At 38.5% G+C, this 22,191-nt stretch overlaps 2 protein-coding genes across 4 annotated transcripts in view; one reads left to right on the top strand and one right to left on the bottom strand.

Annotated features, from left to right (window-relative positions):
* The first annotated feature begins 342 nt into the window (after positions 1 to 342).
* Positions 343 to 13,544, top strand: LOC139747344 (uncharacterized). Of its 2 annotated transcripts, none has more exons than XM_071659538.1 (7): positions 343 to 582; positions 1,363 to 1,526; positions 2,412 to 2,588; positions 2,801 to 2,866; positions 5,490 to 5,592; positions 6,648 to 6,755; positions 11,187 to 13,544. In XM_071659538.1, the coding sequence occupies exons 1-7, from the start codon at positions 529 to 531 to the stop codon at positions 11,352 to 11,354; spliced, it is 840 nt and encodes a 279-aa protein (XP_071515639.1). In that variant the 5' UTR covers positions 343 to 528; the 3' UTR covers positions 11,355 to 13,544. The 2 variants fall into 2 exon arrangements, with proteins under 2 accessions (XP_071515639.1, XP_071515640.1); XM_071659539.1 differs by lacking the exon at positions 343 to 582 and adding an exon at positions 807 to 1,183.
* Positions 13,545 to 15,633: 2,089 nt separating this feature from the next.
* Syx13 (syntaxin 13) overlaps positions 15,634 to 22,191 on the bottom strand; it is a 31,146-nt gene continuing 24,588 nt past the window's right edge. For both annotated transcript variants that reach the window (XM_071659536.1, XM_071659537.1), the window contains exon 8: positions 15,634 to 21,568. In XM_071659536.1, the coding sequence (XP_071515637.1) occupies positions 21,467 to 21,568 (102 nt within the window). In that variant the 3' untranslated portion in view covers positions 15,634 to 21,466. The remainder of the gene's footprint in view (positions 21,569 to 22,191) is intronic.

Here is a 22,191-nt window from a genome sequence, read left to right on the forward strand (position 1 = left end):
ATTAGAGAGGCTGATCGATGATTAGGTACCAGGCTTCTGGTGGATTGAGTATATATGTGTATATACATGAAGACATGGTTCATATATATATATATATATATATATATATATATATATATATATATATATATATATATATATATATACACACACACACACAAACACACTCAACTTCAAGCGACGGTGTAACACGAGTGTTACTTTCCCTCCCCGTAACACACGTGTTCACCTGCTGTGTGTTACAGAGATAACACAGCTGTCCACCGGCCAAGATAACACGGCACAGATAATCTTAAGACAAATCATAACCCAAGATAACCGTATCTTGACCATTGCCCTGGTGGGGTGTGATGACGCCCCTCCCTCTCTCCCTCTCTGTCCCCTCCTTCAGTAGACAGTACCACCGTCTTGGGACGAGGACACCCCGCCCACGTCACGCCCTGGGAGAAGACAAGACACCCACCTGGGGAGTCCTCAGACGCACTCACACCCTCGAGGCCCTTCCGTGGTCGGAGTTCAATAAGAAAAATGAAGATGTTGATGTGCATTGTTCTCATTCAGGGATCTTACCTCGTGGGCCAGGTATGTCAGCAGTATATCAGTGTATCGTTGTTGCCTTAGGGCCGGTCATACGCGGAATATGTTTCACATATTACGCCGAGGTCATATCCAGTTTATTTGTCTCCGTCCCCTGGACGCAAAGGTATCTCTCCCCCACATGTAACTAGTTCATGTAATAGTGTGTACCGCCTCTACAGACCCGTGAATTTATAATGTTAACCGTTCTGTTGACGGTCAGATGTTTTGGTTCATTCCTTGAGCGTGACGGTACGATTCCCATGAGCACGACGGTACCTACACTCGGGTACGATGCCTTGCATTTTGACTAGGCTCTTCAGGTGAAGATCGAAGGCCAGGGGCTATATCATAGCCAAGGATCGTACCGTCGTGCTCAAAGATCGTACCGTCGTGCTCAAGGGTCGCAGCTTCGTGCTCAAGGGTCGCACCGTCGTGCTCACGGGTCGAACCGTCGTGCTCAAGGATCATACCATCGTGCTCAAGGATCGTACCGTCGTGCTCAAGGATCGTACCGTCGTGCTCAAGGATCGTACCGTCGTGCTCACGGGTCGTGCCGTCGTGCTCACGGGTCGTGCCGTCGTGCTCAAAGACCGCACTGTATAGGGTCGTACTGTTCTCCTTAATGGTCGTCCTATCGTGAAAATAAACACTTGTGAAATACTATTTGTAGTGAAAACACGAATCTGAAGTGCCTTCTTTATCCCATCCATCATTCATCCTCACCACACCACCCACCTGACCCTCCTCACCACCCGCTACCTGACTGATACCTTTTCCTAACAGGCCTCAGGTGTGGCACCGAGCGTGGACTCCTTGATCACATCCATGCAGGAGAGTTTTGGTGGTCTGAGCGCCCAGCGGGACCTCTGGTTCAACAACTACTCCACCCTCAAGAGGCTGGTAGAGTCAGACAAACTACATCTCCATGAGCTACTCGTCGTTAGCGAGTGGGTAGCCCTGTGGTTCTAATGTTCATGGGATTCATGAGTGGAAATTTATTGCTAGTGAATGGGAAGTCACTGGTCATGAGATTGAAGTTACTGAAAGTGAGAAAGGAAATTAGTGGTTCTAAGTTCAAGTCAAAGGTTCAAAGTTATTAGCAGTGCTAGTGAAAATATTGGATGTGAGAGGGAAGTGTATGGTATTGTGTTTAAAATTAGTGGATAAGGAAAAGTTATGAGCATTGTTGAGGTCAGTAAGAAGAAAGCAGCTTCAGTTTATCTAGCAGTCACTGTGTGTGTGTCTGTGTGTGAAACAACCTGTTAGTTTTTACATAAATATCTCTATGGTACATGGAGGGAGCTTCACAACTTTTTTAACCTCTGTATGCAGTCCACATTCAGTCTCATCATCCACTTTATCTGTCATCCACCACTATTGGCTTATAACAGTGCTTCATGAAATATTTTATCACAAGTTTCCAGTTAAATTTCATGTTATGACCTGTGGTTGTTCTACTCCCCTGTCTTTTGAAGAACTTTTCACTTTATATATCATGAAGCAAGAGTGTGTGTGTGTGTGTGTGTGTGTGAAAGGAGAGAAATCATGTTTAATGTACCTATGTACTAAGATGATTGTGTACATACACCTATGATGTTATGAGTGTGTATATAAGAAAGTGTTGTGCAGAAGCTTTTGAAGAGTTAGAAAGGATACTTTGTACTGTAAACATGTTAGTGCCTGGGAGTATGAGAGGTGTATGTGCATCTGTTGCATGTGTTTGTTAGTAATGTGTGCATATGTTTGCATATGGATTACTAAAGAGTATATTACTGTAAATGACCTTTGACATGTATTGCTGCCAATACTGAGGCTACCTTTCCCACTTTTAGGATGGCCATACCATTGATCTGGTCCCTGTACAGAAGCCAAGTCAAAGCTCAGAAGAATACACTAACCCGGCTAGTGGATGATAGTTCCCAAGCTGTTCCTTATCAAGTGACTATCCCAGCGCCTGATCAGCATTTGCTTCATGTAGAGGTCATATTTTCTCTACATGAAGAACAGGAGTAAGTTTAGGTATTCAGGGGCTGACTCGTGGTTCCGAATATGGAATTAGAGGTAAAAGAGATCAAATTCTGATGTTGGTACACTTTAAAGTTAATCTTAAACTTTGGTAAAATCTTGGTTAAAATATGGCTGATTTCATATAAACATTACTTTGACTAATTTTCAGTCTTGGTTCATTGAACTTTGATAATTGATGACACATTGTGGTTAGTTTCCAGTTGGAGATCTTCCGGGACCTTGAGCAAATCTTCCATATGAAGTCTAACTTCGAAGAAAGGTAATACAGAATTTCTTAATGCCTCTTGTAGCCTCTTACCATTACTTTTATCAGTTCTTGTTACATCAGCATTTCTCATTTTCTTTTATTCATGCCTACCTCAATGTGAACACTGTAATTAGTGATACTCCTATTATGATTTTATTCTATCATTAATTTTATATATGAGAAGGTTTGGTCATAAGGAAACTAATAATGAAGAAAGAGTATTTTGAGTTTCCTAACCACCCTACTTCCACTTGAATATCATGAATCCACTCAGCTTTTATATGTGCTCGCCTTTTTCCTTCTCCAGAGGTAGCAGTAGGAACTAAGCCTCCGAGGAAAAATCCTCACTTTTCTCCTTCTGTTAATACTGTTAAGAAATGATAATTCGGAATGGAAGAATTTCTGTGCCATCATTGCTACCGCTGTTTGTTGTCTTGTACAATACATATCCCCATAGATATGAGGGGCAAGTATGCAGTCTGTTGTGGATGAGAGAGCTTGGGAAGTGAGTCAGTTGTTGTTCGCTGATGATACAGCGCTGATGGCTGAGTCATGTGAGAAACTGCAGAAGCTGGTGACTGAGTTTGGTAAAGTGTGTGAAAGAAGAAAGTTAAGAGTAAATATGAATAAGAGCAAGGTTATTAGGTACAGTAGGGTTGAAGGTCAAGTCAATTGGGAGGTAAGTTTGAATGGAGAAAAACTGGAGGAAGTAAAGTGTTTTAGATATCTGGGAGTGGATCTGGCAGCGGATGGAACCATGGAAGTGGAAGTGAATCATAGGGTGGGGGAGGGGGCGAAAATTCTGGGAGCCTTGAAGAATGTTTGGAAGACGAGAACATTATCTCGGAAAGCAAAAATGGGTATGTTTGAAGGAATAGTGGGTCCAACAATGTTGTATGGTTGGGAGGCGTGGGCTATGGATAGAGTTATGCGCAGGAGGGTGGATGTGCTGGAAATGAGATGTTTGAGGACAATATGTGGTGTGAGGTGGTTTGATCGAGTAAGTAATGTAAGGGTCAGAGAGATGTGTGGAAATAAAAAGAGTGTGGTTGAGTTGAGAGAGCAGAAGAGGGTGTTTTGAAATGGTTTGGTCACATGGAGAGAATGAGTGAGGAAAGATTGACCAAGAGGATATATGTCAGAGGTGGAGGGAAGGAGGAGAAGTGGGAGACCAAATTGGAGGTGGAAAGATGGAGTGAAAAAGATTTTGAGTGATCGGGGCCTGAACATGCAGGAGGGTGAAAGGCGTACAGGGAATAGAGTGAATTGGAACGATGTGGTATACCGGGGTCGATGTGCTGTCAATGGATTGAACCAGGGCATGTGAAGCGTCTGGGGTAAACCATGAAAAGTTCTGTGGGGCCTGGATGTGGAAAGGGAGCTGTGGTTTCGGTGCATTATTACATGACAGCTAGAGACTGAGTGTGAACGAATGGGGCCTTTGTTGTCTTTTCCTAGCGCTACCTCGCACACATGAGGAGGGAGGGGGATGTTATTGCATGTGTGGCGAGGTGGCGATGGGAATAAATAAAGGCAGACAGTATGAATTATGTACGTGTATATATGTCTATGTCTGTGTGTGTATATATATGTGTACATTGATATGTATAGGTATGTATATTTGAGTGTGTGGACGTGTATGTATATACATGTGTATGGGGGTGGGTTGGGCCATTTCTTTCGTCTGTTTCCTTGTGCTACCTCGCAAACGCGGGAGACAGCGACAAAGCAAAATAAAAAAAAATATACATGATCTTATACAGCCATTGGTAAACTGGCCTAAACTTCTCTCTACACAAGCTAGGAAAGGGAAACGGAACATGGATAAAAAGGCTTATTTCAGGCAAAACCTTGAAATCTGTGAAAAAAAACTAGAAAATCAATGACTGCACAGCATTGACTACCTGATTACAAAAATTTAATCTAAGGCTTTTTTTTTTTACAATAGCAGAAGTGGTATATACTCTTGTTACATCTATGACATAAGGGTCTTTCTTGTATTTCTTTTATACAGCACTTTAACCCACTTCTGTTCCTAGCAGTCAGTGATGTTTTCATTATTTCTCTCTTTCAAACGTCAGTGTTTCTGTAGCCCCAGGTTTATCCTTTGATTATAATAATTACTTCAGTAAAAATTCGTATTTCTTGTCTTTATCTCCCACTTCCATCCACCATCCACTTGAGGTGAGGTGCTTCCAAACTCTTGCTTTACACACATATTTATTAAGTCCAAGCTCAGTCTCTTTATGCACTTTTGAATTTCACTCTAAAGGCTTTTTAAGGTTTAAATGTAATATGTTTACCACTTATGACTAACTTTAATATTGATACTTTACTTCAAGCTCCCTTAATACTTTCAACCTGCTTGTCATTTCATTAATAACAATCTCACATCTTGTCCTGCAGTAAGTCCACCTTTACTCCCTTTAGATGACATAGCTTAACAACTGATATTGTTTTCAACACTATTTAGTTCACATTTTGTTTTTAACACTATTTAGTTCTCATTCATTTGTGTTTAGTCGCCAACTATAACTTTGGTCTTATTTGAAATTTACTAGTTACACCTCATCATTTAAATTTCCAGCATTATACCTACCTCATAAAGCTATAAATGTGCATCTTCCTTTGGCAGACGTGTGGTGCTGGGTGGCACAGATCATGAGGGGAAAGCTATGGAACGAGTGGTGTTAGATGGGGAAAATTTTCCAGCCATCCACACTAATCAATTGTTCAGAGTAAGTTCCTGATTCTCCCACTTTGACATTATTGTGGTACTGAACTGCTGATGGTTGTCCTTGCTTCACTGTAGTATTCCTTGTTTTACTGTAGTGTTCTTTGGTTCACTGTCATATTTTTTGTTTCATAGTTATGTTCCTTGCTCTATTGCAGTGTTCCTTCCTTCTCTGTAATATTCCTTGTTTCACTATAGTGTTTCTTTCTTTACTGTAGTGTTGCTTGTTTAACTATCTTGTTTGTGCTTCAAAATTAATAATCTCCAAAACTGTTTGATATATAGCACTATTGCGCAGGCTGACAATATGCATTACTGTCTCAGTATTATTGCATTGGTTGATGTCATGCATTGCTGTCCCATTCACATTCAACAAAGGGAAATATACATATGGCAGTGGTATCTAGGAAGGGCATTTGTTATTTCTCTAATAAGTGAAACAAAATTTGAGCCCAGGACATTTCATTCTATATCCTGACACTACACATAGTGTTTGCAGGATGTGATGTTGTCACCATGCATGTGTCTGTTTGTTGATATATTTTTATTAGCAAGATCACTCAAGAACAGGACATGAAAAAAAAAGATTTGTACTAGCATAATATGTAACCTGTATATGATAAAATTATAAATTTAGGCCATATAATTGTAAAATGTTTTGCCTTTTATTTAGAGGATTTTTTTCAAATTCAATAACTAAAGAAAGCTTGTTGATTTGGAAGTTCAAATATTTAACATAGTTGATTTGGAAGTTCAAATATTTAACATAGTTGACTTGGAAGTTCAAATATTTAACATATACATTTTAGACAAAGATTACTGTATACTAAATTTTGTAAGATAATGGACTAATTGGTTTTTAATTTTTAACAGTCTGCTTAAGAATATTTGTCTATTGTTTTCAACCCTTGAAAGTCACCTGATCCATTCAAAGAAATGCCATAATTCTTTGTGTCTTGTGTCTTTATGACAGCAGACATAATACATAATGTCACATCATATAATTTGCCTGACTATTTTTCTTCAGACCACAAAGCTTAGTCCTTGATGATATTGCAGGTAAACGTGCAGGTGGCTGATGACTGCATTTTTGCCTCAATCTGGCCAAGGAACCTCATCCTGGAAAGTCCAATGCCACTGCCCATCAAGCACCAATGGTGTACCAAGGTGGGTCACTGAAAACAGTCCAGCCCATAACTATGAAGTATCCCCATGAATAAACAACCCTGATGATTATTTGGAAGAATGAATTGAATTTCTGCGACATTTTGTCCAGTGGGCTCAAGGGAAGATTCAATCCAGTATGTAGTACATGTAGCAAACAATCCTTTAGCAGACTTACCAATGCAGGTATAAGCATGACACATGAGTCATATTTTATAAACAATATACACTTCAGCATTTTCTTGTTTTAAGAAAAGTAATATCAGTAGGTCTATCTGTAATATTATCCATATTAATGAACAATAAAGTTACATCGCTACTTCATTTAGCATCAATGTATAATGTCATTTTTAAACTGAAAATGGCTGTTATGTTTGAAAAACTCTAATAATTACTGCAGAAAAAATCCTGTGAACAGACAGATTAGCATTCATAAGTAACAAAATACACAGTCACATTATTACCTTTGTGTTGGTCTGATCTAGTGTTAAGTGAACACATGGAGGTGGTGTGAATGTGTTTCACAGCTCCTGAAAAGACAGGTAGACATAGAAATCATATTTCTTGACCTTATTTTCCACTGTTTGGATGGTATTGCAGTGGAATTTATTAAAAAAGGGAGTGACTGTGGCGATGGGAATGAATAAAGGCAGACAGGATGAATTATGTACATGGGTATATAAGTATATGTCTGTGTGTCCACACACAGCACATATACATACCTATACATCTCAATGTATACATTGTATATATTTTTATTTTTTTTATTATACTTTGTCGCTGTCTCCCGCGTTTGCAAGGTAGCGCAAGGAAACAGACGAAAGAAATGGCCCAACCCCCCCCCTCACCATACACATGTATATACATACGTCCACACACGCAAATATACATACCTACACAGCTTTCCATGGTTTACCCCAGACGCTTCACATGCCTTGATTCAATCCACTGACAGCACGTCAACCCCGGTATACCACATCGCTCCAATTCACTCTATTCCTTGCCCTCCTTTCACCCTCCTGCATGTTCAGGCCCCGATCACACAAAATCTTTTTCACTCCATCTTTCCACCTCCAATTTGGTCTCCCTCTTCTCCTCGTTCCCTCCACCTCCGACACATATATCCTCTTGGTCAATCTTTCCTCACTCATTCTCTCCATGTGCCTAAACCACTTCAAAACACCCTCTTCTGCTCTCTCAACCACGCTCTTTTTATTTCCACACATCTCTCTTACCCTTACGTTACTCACTCGATCAAACCACCTCACACCACACATTGTCCTCAAACATCTCATTTCCAGCACATCCATCCTCCTGCGCACAACTCTGTCCATAGCCCACGCCTCGCAACAATACAACATTGTTGGAACCACTATTCCTTCAAACATACCCATTTTTGCTTTCCGAGATAATGTTCTCGACTTCCACACATTCTTCAAGGCCCCCAGAATTTTCGCCCCCTCCCCCACCCTATGATCCACTTCTGCTTCCATGGTTCCATCCGCTGCCAGATCCACTCCCAGATATCTAAAACACTTCACTTCCTCCAGTTTTTCTCCATTCAAACTCACCTCCCAATTGACTTGACCCTCAACCCTACTGTACCTAATAACCTTGCTCTTATTCACATTTACTCTTAACTTTCTTCTTCCACACACTTTACCAAACTCAGTCACCAGCTTCTGCAGTTTCTCACATGAATCAGCCACCAGCGCTGTATCATCAGCGAACAACAACTGACTCACTTCCCAAGCTCTCTCATCCCCAACAGACTTCATACTTGCCCCTCTTTCCAAAACTCTTGCATTTACCTCCCTAACAACCCCATCCATAAACAAATTAAACAACCATGGAGACATCACACACCCCTGCCGCAATCCTACATTCACTGAGAGCCAATCACTTTCCTCTCTTCCTACACGTACACATGCCTTACATCCACGATAAAAACTTTTCACTGCTTCTAACAACTTTCCTCCCACACCATATATTCTTAATACCCTCCACAGAGCATCTCTATCAACTCTATCATATGCCTTCTCCAGATCCATAAATGCTACATACAAATCCATTTGCTTTTCTAGGTATTTCTCACATACATTCTTCAAAGCAAACACCTGATCCACACATCCTCTACCACTTCTGAAACCACACTGCTCTTCCCCAATCTGATGCTCTGTACATGCCTATATATATATATATTTTTTTTTTTTTAACTATTCGCCATTTCCCGCGTTAGCGAGGTAGCGTTAAGAACAGAGGACTGGGCCTTTTTTGGAATATCCTCACCTGGCCCCCTCTGTTCCTTCTTTTGGAAAATTAAAAAAAAAAAAAAAGAGAGTGGAGGATTTCCAGCCCCCCGCTCCCTCCCCTTTTAGTCGCCTTCTACGACACGCAGGGAATACGTGGGAAGTATTCTTAATCCCCTATCCCCAGGGACATATATATATATATATATATATATATATATATATATATATATATATATATATATATATATTATCCCTGGGGATAGGGGAGAAAGAATACTTCCCGCGTATTCCCTGCGTGTCGTAGAAGGCGACTAAAAGGGGAGGGAGCGGGTGGCTGGAAATCCTCCCCTCTCGTTTTTTTTTTTAATTTTCCAAAAGAAGGAACAGAGAAGGGGGCCAGGTGAGGATATTCCCTCTAAGGCCCAGTCCTCTGTTCATAGCGCTACCTCGCTAATGCGGGAAATGGCGAATAGTACGAAAGAAAGAATATATATATATATATATATATATATATATATATATATATATATATATATATATATATATGTGTGTGTGTGTGTGTGTGTATGAGCTATGGTTTTGGTGCGTTACACACAACAGCTAGAGACTGTGTACGAATGTGGCCTTTGTTGTCTTTTCCTAACGCTACATCGCATGCGTGAGGGGGAAGGGGGTTGCCATTTCATGTGTGGCGCGGTGGTGACAGGAGTGGATGAAGGCAGTAAATATGAATATGTACATGCGTAAATATGTATATGTTTGTGTATGTATACGTATGTATACATTGAAATGTATAGGTATGTATATGTACACGGCATTTATGTATATACATGTATGTGGGTGGGTTGGGCCATTCTTTCGTCTGTTTCCTTGTGCTAACGCGGGAGACAGCAACAAAGAATAATATATATCGAGGATGTAAGGCATGTGTACGTGTAGGAAGAGAGGAAAGTGATTGGTTCTCAGTGAATGTAGGTTTGCGGCAGGGGTGTGTGATGTCTCCATGGTTGTTTAATTTGTTTATGGATGGGGTTGTTAGGGAGGTAAATGCAAGAGTTTTGGAAAGAGGGGCAAGTATGAAGTCTGTTGGGGATGAGAGAGCTTGGGAAGTGAGTCAGTTGTTGTTCGCTGATGATACAACGCTGGTGGCTGATTCATGTGAGAAACTGCAGAAGCTGGTGACTGAGTTTGGTAAAGTGTGTGGAAGAAGAAAGTTAAGAGTAAATGTGAATAAGAGCAAGGTTATTAGGTACAGTAGGGTTGAGGGTCAAGTCAATTGGGAGGTGAGTTTGAATGGAGAAAAACTGGAGGAAGTGAAGTGTTTTAGATATCTGGGAGTGGATCTGGCAGCGGATGGAACCATGGAAGCGGAAGTGGATCATAGGGTGGGGGAGGGGGCGAAAATTCTGGGGGCCTTGAAGAATGTGTGGAAGTCGAGAACATTATCTCGGAAAGCAAAAATGGGTATGTTTGAAGGAATAGTGGTTCCAACAATGTTGTATGGTTGCGAGGCGTGGGCTATGGATAGAGTTGTGCACAGGAGGATGGATGTGCTGGAAATGAGATGTTTGAGGACAATGTGTGGTGTGAAGTGGTTTGATCGAGTGAGTAACGTAAGGGTAAGAGAGATGTGTGGAAATAAAAAGAGCGTGGTTGAGAGAGCAGAAGAGGGTGTTTTGAAGTGGTTTGGGCACATGGAGAGAATGAGTGAGGAAAGATTGACCAAGAGGATATATGTGTCGGAGGTGGAGGGAACGAGGAGAAGAGGGAGACCAAATTGGAGGTGGAAAGATGGAGTGAAAAAGAATTTGTGTGATCGGGGCCTGAACATGCAGGAGGGTGAAAGGAGGGCAAGAAATAGAGTGAATTGGAGCGATGTGGTATACCAGGGTTGACGTGCTGTCAGTGGATTGAATCAAGGCATGTGAAGCGTCTGGGGTAAACCATGGAAAGCTGTGTAGGTATGTATATTTGCGTGTGTGGACGTATGTATATACATGTGTATGGGGGGGGTTGGGCCATTTCTTTCGTCTGTTTCCTTGCGCTACCTCGCAAACGCGGGAGACAGTGACAAAGTATAATAAAAATAATTTTTTATAAAATAAAAATATATATATATCATGTAGAATTTACTACTGTGACTGATTTAATATTTAAATGTTTTCTTATTTTCTTTCTACAGGATTATCGTAAAGCAGAAAGCTTCACTCTCAAAGTTAACAGTGAAAGTAAGTCCTCACACTCTGCAGAAACCAGGGAGTCCATAGAGGATACTCAGGATGCTCAAGAGGATAATAGAGGTATCGTGGTTATCTCTGCCATTATCTATAAAGGTCTTCTTTATCAGTAATTTTGTCAACAAGATTTGATATTATACTGCCAGGAACATTCAGGGGGCCTTTATTGTAATTTTTTACAATACTCAATATCCGTATTGAATGACTATATAATTCCCAAGACACTCATCAATAACTTTCTTTTCAAGACTTGTATTGTCTTTCCCATCTATTAATTCTGTAAAGAATTTTGCAAGTTTTGTGAAATATCACTACAATGTTTGTATTTCATGCATTCACCTGAATTAATTTACTCAATGTTTGCATTGCATTTTTAACATTCTAGAGTAATGCATTGAATTCACATTTACCTTCAAATGACTTCATCATTATTTTCCATTGTCCCTTTACCGGTGGTCATTCAACTGTTAATTTGACATAGCCTGAGCACTTTAGTTTCATACCCAGTGGCACAGAAAGGAATGTTGATTCTTGTCAGTTGGGCAAGTCCTGTCTCTGTATCTCTGATGCCTGATCCCACCTGAAACTCCCTCAAGTGGGGTGGCCACAGCAACAGTCTCCATAACCAGTGAACTTTAATGCCACTTCTTAGCCTCTTAGTGCCTAACCCTTAACAGGCCACTAGCAGAGGGCAACTCTACCGCAGTATTTGCAGAGGCTCGTAAGTACTGTCCCTACTGACTATGTTTACAGAATGCTCCTGTCTAATATTTTTACCCACTGCCCCTGCCTAAGTGTTCCCACCTACAACTTCAGGGCTAGCAGATAAGCTCAGCAGAGGAAGATCTAGTTACGAACAATGAGCTGCATGAGTATTGTGTATTAACAGAGATTGTATGTTTGTGGACAGGATGCTAGTTGTCCACATGTAGGTAAGGCAGAAGGAAAAGACAGCTACTTTAGTCAGTGGACTGCATTTAGACAACCACTGAAATTCTGGCTCACTATGAAGCCGTCCCTAACCATCGGGGGGATTTGTGATGGCTTCCTAATGGGCCAGCACTTCAGGGATTATCAAGTTGCACTCCTCTGACCCAGGTAGCTGTCTTTTCTTTCTGCCTCACCCACATGAGGACTTCTAGCATTCTGTGCACAAACATAAAATCTCTCCTTGTCATACATAACACCTAATAACACTTATCTCACAGCTCATTCTTCATAACTCTAAATTTTCTGTGGTGACCACTGTGCTAACCCTGTCCTTTGGCAAAATGGTAGGAGCAATAGATATAAGTTGTAGGTAGCAACATTTAGGCACGAGCATTAGTTAGACATAGCCAGTATAGACATTAGGTAGGAGCCTCTGCAAACAGTGCACTAGAATTGCCTCCTGCATTAGTTATGGAGACTCCACTGCTGTGGACACCCCTCAAGAGTGTTCCTGGCATCACAGATATAGAGAGGACTTAGTCCAGCTGACAAGAATAAATATTCGTTTTAGTGCCATTGGGTATGAAACTAAGTGCTCTTGTATAGCTAAAGTTTTAGGTGTGCAGTGTACAAGTAAAGTTATTTAAACGAAATGGTAACTGAAAGATGAACTTGAAATATAAGATTAAGGACTTGCTTTGTGGCCTCGTGAATGTCAGGCCTGCAGTTTTGTGGGGGTATGCACAGTTCCATTATAACCCAAAATTGAGCTATTCCCATGTTTTTAAATGTGCATTGTGTACAGTATAAGATTTGCAAGTGCCTTGTGCACAGGCTAGATACATAGATAAATAGAAAACAGTAATGCTACTGCAGTGTTGCATACCAGATCAACACTTCTGTCCCTTGCGATAGACACATAGAGATTTATATAAGAAAATAAGAAAAACAAATGTATATCAAATTTATTATGCAAAATTACATCATTCTTATAATTATTTTTTCACTTACTAGAGCTATGGACAATACAATAAAATTGGATATGAAATATATATTTCAATAATGTGTAAACATCTTGGTAACACAGAATATGTACACAACTGCAAAACTGTATAAAAGGTTTAAAAAGTTACCATAATAACTGTACACCAACAGCAGAGTTTACTGTTGCCTGGAACAAGTCATCTTAGTGTCTGTTTGCTGCCTAGACTGCAACATCTAACACAGTGGAACATGACTGTGCTGCCTAATCATTCCACACATGTATAGTTCTCATAAAGATCATACCTATTTTCCAAATGTTTTGTGATGATGCTCATCATAGAGTTTGTGAAAAAATATATACAGATAAATCTTATATGCAGGCCATCAAAGCAATACATTTTTCTTGACCAAATGGTAAATTCTAAAAAGTTGCACATGTAAAAAAAAACCACAAAAATTACCATTTCAAGTATAACAATGATAAGTAATTATTAATGACGATTAGCCCTGGCCGTATCATTTACGAGAGAAGCATGCACAAGCCAAAAATTAAGATTAATAAAAAAAAACAATATTGCATCAAAAACTAAAAAGGATATGCTTCTATGGGCACAAAGATGACTGCAAAAGAAAAAAAAGGAAAATAGCACATGATAGTGAACAAACTAGCTTCATATAGACATTCAAGTGACTGACCACCATACCTATTCACCATATACACAGTGAGTTTGGTGTTATATGGGAAAATCACAGACTAAGTCACTAATGCTGATTTACAGGAAATTAAGGATAATCATTTGTTACAAAGGACACAATACTCATAAATCTGCAAAAATGTTGTGCCTGAAGCTCTACTAATCTCAGCAAATTACAACTCAATTCACTTAATATACTAAATTATGTTCTTGGATCAGATAACCACCTATTTTTCTAACAACCATGCACCATCCCTAGATGGTAATGATCTTTTATGATTCCCTTTAAAAAAATACACCTATGGTTCTAATGCCTCCAGTCCACTTACTGGATCATAAAAACCATTTCTAAGAAGGAATGGTATAAAATATCAATATAAAATTCACTCTAAACTGAAAACAGACACAATCAAAATAACAATTCCTACTCTATGTGCTATACTGCTTAATTTATCTTTTTCTCCGGTGTTTCAAAAGGCACATGACAGCCCAGGAGGTCTGAAACCTATAGTTTTAAGAGGAATGAACAATAATTTTCCACTTGGACCTGGGATTTTTATAACATGGTCTTCCATGAATTGCAGCCTTGAAGCTGCCAAGATCCCATAAAAAGGGGTCCTGGGAGTAAAATGGTTCAAAGTATATACTTTTTAGTGAGGAATGATAATTTTAAATATGATGTAAGCATTTAACTGGACTTCCCTATAAAATGGCTGCAGATTTAGCTTTAGAAGACATAAAAACAGGTAAAGGTGATGTTCCAGAAAACAATGTAAAAAGAACAAATGTACATTAACAGATAAAAGATGTCTCGCAAAGATTATTTTCCTAAAGATGGGGAGCTGCACAAAACACTGAACATCATTTCTTGACATCTAGTAGCTTACAGCAAGTAACGTACCCCACAAAAAATCAGCATACAGTAAGTTTGGTTTGTTTCTATATTCTAATTCATTAAACCTTCTGATCATGTACAGGAAATTACTGTTAAAGTCTACAATTATTAAGATATAAATGATGACTTAAGGCATATCATAAGGAAATAGACACAAAATAAGTTTCTGTATATCCAAAGTTCTAGCACTCCTCAAATACACAGGAGCATACCCAGGTCATTTTGAGCATATGTGCATTTACAAGAATAGTACATAAAAAATGTTCATAGGGCAACATAAGCCAAGTCAAACATTGTGCAAGTCATACATTTCTATGGATGAAAGCTAAGTGAAAAATTTGTCATAATTTGAAACGTACTGATATGGTGAATACACCAAGAAATCTTTCACATACAGCCACCACTGTTTGATATGTATCCATATTTCACAATCAAAACTCAAGCCAATCACAGTGTTCATTTAGCAATCGTACCTTATAAGAGTAGAAAAATTGAACAAGTAATTCTGTTGGTTTTCTTTCAACAATTTACAAACACAATTGCTATAAACTATATTTGTGAATGCATACCTAACAACCCATTTATTGAAGATCTCGTATATAGATCCATGTTCAGTCACATAAATGACAGCTTATACACAATTATTATTTTGCTATATAAAGTAAGGGTGTGCTTCTGTTTGTCACAAAATAATCGGAAAAATACAAGTTTATCAGCACACTGACAAAAGGGTACCTCTGTTATGATCATTGTGTATAAAACATTGTCTTTCTTGTTGTCAGATGATAGTTTAACAAATCTAAGACCAGATTATCAAATTTCTACTCTGTACATCATGATGTGAAAAACTGAAGGGAATAAACGTAAATTTTTTTTTTTTTTTGGGGGGGCTCAGATCACTTTGATATTTTATAAGTTATTCAAAAGAAGCTTTTAAAAAGTTATAACAAAAGAATCTATACTGCATACGGGTTACTGTTTTTTACCAAAATATTATCAAGACTGTGCCAAGATAACATCCTCTCTTTACAACATTAAGGGCATTATATATATATATAAAAAAAAGACGGTATTCCTTAAAGCTCACATTACCTGCCATGCCACTCACTGATGGAAGTCATCCACCACAGGAATGATCCTGTGGTAAAAAGTGACAACACACTACACTAAGGTTAGCTGTAACCAATAATCTAAAAAACAGGCCAACCTTTTGGCAATTGTGAAGTCACCATATATTTATACAACAAACACAACAAAGAGGTCCTTATTTGTCTATACAGCATTGCAGGCAACTAAAAGCATGTTACATTCAAAGAAATGAATCAGATGAGTATCTATCACAGTCAATACGAAATTCATGTAAAGTGTAACATGAATCCATACTTTAAATTCTAAAACTATATTAGTAACATCTAATCTTTTAAAACTGATGTCAGTTAATACCTAATATCCTGTAAATCAATACAAGATGTACTCCCCTGAGAAACACCAAAAAGCAGTCTTTACTCACATACCACTAGAATAATTTTTGCACAAGATGAGACAGTATAACTAAAAATCACATTCTTTGTAATGAATAAGCAAAAACAAACAAATCTGAATTAATAAGTAAAAACCTTTGGTTGCAAACAAATCAAATGAAACCACAAGTAGAAGAATTCACTGAAAATACTCCAATACAAAGCCTCTCTCACTTAAACTTGAATTTGCTACTGAAACTAACCGATGAGTGAAAGGTCATTTACTGACATTACAATCAAAACTAAGTTCAATGATGTTACAGAAATCTAGCTCAGATGAAACTTTTCCTCTTCCTTAGAGTGTAAATCAAAGTATATCATGTAGCTATATCTAGTACTGCAACTGCCTAAAAAGAACACATCAGCAGAGTACATTTTCAGGGCAGTGTTGGACTCAACAGTAAAGTAGGATATGCAACATCTATAAACAATGAAATAATTCATCTTTTCAATGTGTATAATTTTAGAATAGATTGGCAGATAAAGTGTATATTTCCTACCTAGGTAACAGGTAGTAGTTGGTAGGCAGCCAACAACCAAGGAGGTACATTACCAGTACTATCCACCACGGTATCGGGAGGATTAGTGATTCCTGTGACCCAGGTAGCTGTCTTACCTTTCTACTTCATCCCTAAGTGAACTACTGGCATTCTGTCCACAAAATCACAATCTCTCCTTGTCGTACATAACACTTGACAACACATAACTCATGCAGCTCATTCTTCGTAATTCTTGATTTTCCTGTGGTGAGCACTACGCACTTGCCCAGCCTTTTGGAAAAATGTTAGTAGCAACAGACAGAAGTAGTAGGTAGAAAAAGATAGGAAGGAGGATTAGGTAGAAACATTATGTAGAAGTAGTAGGTAGGAACATTAGGCAAGACCGTTAGGTAAAAGTAGTCAGCAGGAACATTAGGCAGGAACCTCTGCAAACACTGCACTACACTTGCCCTCTGCCACTGGCCTGCTAAGGGCAAGGCACTAAAGGCAAAGTGGCACTGGAGTTAACTAATTATGGAGACTATTGCCATGGCCACTGCTTTAAGATAGTTCTAGTTGGGAACATGCATCAGAGATATAGATAGACAGATAGTGTATATTTCTAGAATGTGCCTTAATCTAAAGAATGGAATTAGAATGCTAAATATGAATCTTTCTAATAGACATTTTCAAGTAAATTAATCTAATAAAATGTACAGTAAGGGTTGCGTAATCCACTATAAAACTAATGCATTAACAAAATTACATCTGGGATATTTTGAGACAGTCAAAACAATCATCTCAAAACAAAATTAAGGAAATGTAAGCACCAGAGTTGGATCTCAGAGCAAACACTGTAGAGGTACAGTGATAATGTAAATGTTCTGAGTGAAAAGTGAATGTTGCATGGATAGGGGGGAAACAACAATTATGAAAACCCTGAATTTTTGTATCTGGATCATGGGAGTATAAAAAGTAACCTACAAAATTATATAAAAAGCAGCTTTACAGTACAATGTAAATTAAGATATGTATGTATATTTCTTTTGCATACAGGAAGCATGGAATGTTTTGCACATAAAAGACGAAAACAAGACAATGTTGTCAAAATAAAATATGCTTCATAACAGTGCTTCATTCTGATGGAACAGTAATTCCCAAAATCACTTGAGTATTCAGCACTTAGGTCTGCAATATCAAAATTCCTTTTTGTAAAAAACATGGTACATTGCTACCTATGAAGCATATGAGAATAAAAAACAAACCTTTTACCTCCTTAATCCAACCACTGCTTTTCACTACACCAATCTATGGAAACAAGCACTTCTGAATTGTCATATTCTCCAACCAAGGGCAAGGCTCCTTTGGTGTGCCATACTCTTAAAATGAAGAAAAGAGCCTCTGTAAACCCTGCAACTTTGTGTAAACAGTATCTAACATGCATCCATGTATGTGCAGTTATGTTTGGAAAAGAAGGGTTTGTAGTGATAGGGTGATAAGATCAAGTTCAGCTTAAACTTCTGCACTATCTGTTTCATGTTACTCAAAACAGTTACCATGTCCAATTAGCTGGATTTTTCCTAATCAGATACCAAGCACTTATAAATCAGTAACTAAAAATACCTAAAATGCATAGATAAAAGTGGCACCCTTTCAACAAAATCATGTGTAAGAACATGAAAAACTTAAGATAAAGCCAATAATGACAAGCTATTACATGTATTGAGAACATTTTACCATAAAAACTATTTAGAAAATATTTTCACAAAGATATTCATAAATGCAAGGTTCCAGTTAATATTGCATCAGATATAACACAGCTTTCCACCTCCACATTATTATCACATTAATATCACTTACAACATTAAAAAGTAAGTACTGAAAGGAAAAGCACCCTCAAGTGACACTTCAACTTGTACCACTGTAAAAGTATCTCAAATATACATACATCTTAACCTTCAACGGTTAATCATCTGGAGGTGGATCTAAATGTGAGTATGCACTGAAAAACTAAAATGACCTTAACAAAATTCTACAATCAATGAAAGACTGACAGATTGATAAATGAAAGTTTATAATTAACGACATTAAGTAACGCATAATAACAACAACCCCATGTTCAAAGTATAAACAACCTATACATAACAATATTGTAAATTTTCGTGAAATGTATGAGCTTGAAGTTTATGAAATCTTTTAATTGCTAAAAGTTTTCCCTCAATATAATACGTGGCACATGGACAAGGTGTTACCAGGACTATGCCTTCAAGATGTTACATTGTGAGTGAAAAGTCACCTTTAGCAAGGCTGCATCATCAGCACTGGTCAAAAAAGAAGTACAGTCTCATCTTAGGAACCTTTTGTTCAAAAGGAGTCCATCATTTCCCTTCTGATTGGGGCACAACCTCGAAGTTGCAAAAGCCACATAAAAGGGGTCCTAGGGTTGTATGATCAAATAAATTAACTACACAGGCTACTACATTACAGCTTGAAGCATAACACCACCAGCTAAGAGTACCTTGTTTTCATGTAACCTTACAACATCTGATTCTAATCTCCATTAACAAATTAAAGTAGAATTGTAACACTCACCACTCACAACCAATAAAATACAATTTCATGTCTGCAGCCTGGCATGATTGTTAGGGCATTCATGGTAATGGCACAAAGAGAACCTGTCACAGTTATATTACAGATGGGGATTAGTTAAACCATCTTGCATGGCAGGAAACAGTATAGGGAATGTCTGATAATTCTGGTTATCTATTCTAACAATAAGGATGAAAGCTTTTCCTGAATCTGCTGCAAGTGCAGCCTCAAAGCTGCAGAAGCAGGAGTCCCCTATAAGGAGCCCTAGGACAGTGTAATAGAAATAAATAAGACAAACAGTCTCCCTCTATATTTTTCCTAGAAATATCACTTGCCTAAGTAAGATGTAAGAAAACATAAAACTTATGCCTTAAACTGAAATGATCTCATGACACAATTTTCATAACATCTAACATTTCTGTATTACCATCATTGTACCCATAATGTAACTTTTTCACAAGCCCTGCATAATAAGGCAAAAGAACTTGTAGCTTCCAAAATCTCTTATTAAGTTTTGTATATTCATTAAACTCACTCAATTCATTCATTGAATTTCTTGCAAACACTTTTTCATTCATAGAAATAAAAAAATTGCTAGAGCCTATACAGTACAACCAAATCTACATCTTCCCTTTTTTCTGTAATTCTAAGATATTATTGATTTTCCAATTAGGAAACATTCTGATAGCTATAGGTTTGTATACTGTGACTAGAAAAGTATCTCTATATGAAATATCTTTGGTAATTCAACAATCAATCTTCAAAAATTATCATGAAAAAAAATGAGAAAATGTTATGAATGCCATACATAAAAGGTTTGGAATTAGAGCATTCAGTTAATACACAAATGGAGAAAACTTGCAGATAACAAACTTTCTTCAACTACAGGTTGAGCATCCCTAATACAAAAATCCGAGCAAGTAGCAAACTTTCTTCAACTACAGGTTGAGCATCCCTAATCCAAAAATCCAAACTCCAAAATACTCCAAAATCCAAAACTTTCTGAGCGGTGACATGATGTTACAAGTGGAAAATTCCACACCTGACCTCACTTGCCCACGCTGGGCTCTGACGCTCTACTGGTGACAATTTGTTACAAACCATCATCACTGCCAGACCTACGTGCATTACTCAGTGTTTTTTTGCTTATTCTCTGCTCTGTGTGAATAAGTGTAAGAAAATGGCTGCTTATCAGCAGCATGTAAATTCAGTCAGGATTGAAGGTGATGCCAAACAACCACAGACTGTCCACATGGGCGGCTGACGCTGTGACACCTTAGTTTTCTGATGGTTCAGTGTTACACAAACTTTAGTTTCATGCACAAAATCACTAAAAATATTGAATACATTACCTTCAGACTATGTGTGTAAGTTGTCTATGAAACAAATGGATCTTGTATTGACTTGGGTCCCATCCCCAAGACATCTCATGACAAATGTGAAACATAGGATAGTATGAAACAAACAGGTTAAAGCTGAGACATATGTCAATGTTTTGACAGTTCAATGCTCTTCCTCAGGAGATACTGATTCCAGCTTTCAGCAGGATTGTGTACCCCTGCAAGTGATGGTCAACCAGTCAGATGCCTTGGTGTGTTGCTCTCTGCTCTCTGTTGCCTCCACCCATTCACAGCATTCTCTGCTGCCTGACGTGGCCAGCAGATGAACCCAGACCTTGTGCTAACGTTGTTCTTAATCCCTTCCTCTAGGTAAACTCTCACACTATCACTAAACAGTAGTCACTTGCCTATAGTTGCCTTGGCATCAATTGTTTAGTGATAATGTGAGAGCTTACCTAGAGGATGGGGTTAAGAACAATGTTAACATAAGGTTTGGGTTCATCTGCTGGTCATGTCAGGTATGGGAGATCACTGTGAACAGGTGGAGGCAGCAGGACAAGCGATCCAGTCGCACAGCGATGTGCCAAGGCATACCACCGGGTGACCATCACTTGCTGAGGAACACAGTCCCACTGAATGCTGGAATCAGTATCTCCTAATGAAGGTCGTTGAAACATTGACCTATGTTTCCATACCATTCTGTTTTCCACACATCTCATTATGCATATGCAAATATTCCAAAACACTTCTGGTCCCAGGCATTTCAGATAAGTGATACCCAACCAGTAATTCTCTACTTTGGATTGGTGAAGTGAAGCCCAAGAATGATGCCGATGATGGTAAGAACAATGATGAGGAGGAGGATACAGATACATATGCGCCGCCGACTTTTGTTCTGAAAATCATGAATGATAATATCCTTTACCATATTTGTAAAACATATGAGCAGATCTGCACATTATATAAATCAAATCCTAAAGATGGTTGCTTTCCTCAATGCATGGAAATACTGAGGCAAAGGTGGCAAAATGATTTTCAGTGGTTGAATGTTTCACCTTTACATCCCTTTCCCAAGCAAGTATCTTTATTTAAATGCATTTTCAAATAGTAGTCTATGAAGAATCTTAATTGATATTTTCTCTACCTCTGTTTGCCTCCTTGTTTACGATATTCAACTTGCTTTTACAGATAAAGCTCCATTTCTTTATTTTTTATTATTATTTTGCTTTGTCGCTGTCTCCCGCATTAGCGAGGTAGCGCAAGGAAACAGACGAAAGAATGGCCCAACCCCCCACATACACATGTATATACATACACGTCCACACACGCAAATATACATACCTATACATCTCAATGTACACATATATATACACACACAGACATATACATATATACACATGTACATAATTCATACTGTCTGCCTTTATTTGTTCCCATCGCCACCTCGCCACACATGGAATAACAACCCCCTCCCCCTCATGTGTGTGAGGGAGCGCTAGGAAAGACACCAAAGGCCAC

This window comes from Panulirus ornatus, chromosome 68 (assembly GCF_036320965.1).
Source record: "Panulirus ornatus isolate Po-2019 chromosome 68, ASM3632096v1, whole genome shotgun sequence".
Taxonomy (NCBI): domain Eukaryota; kingdom Metazoa; phylum Arthropoda; class Malacostraca; order Decapoda; family Palinuridae; genus Panulirus; species Panulirus ornatus.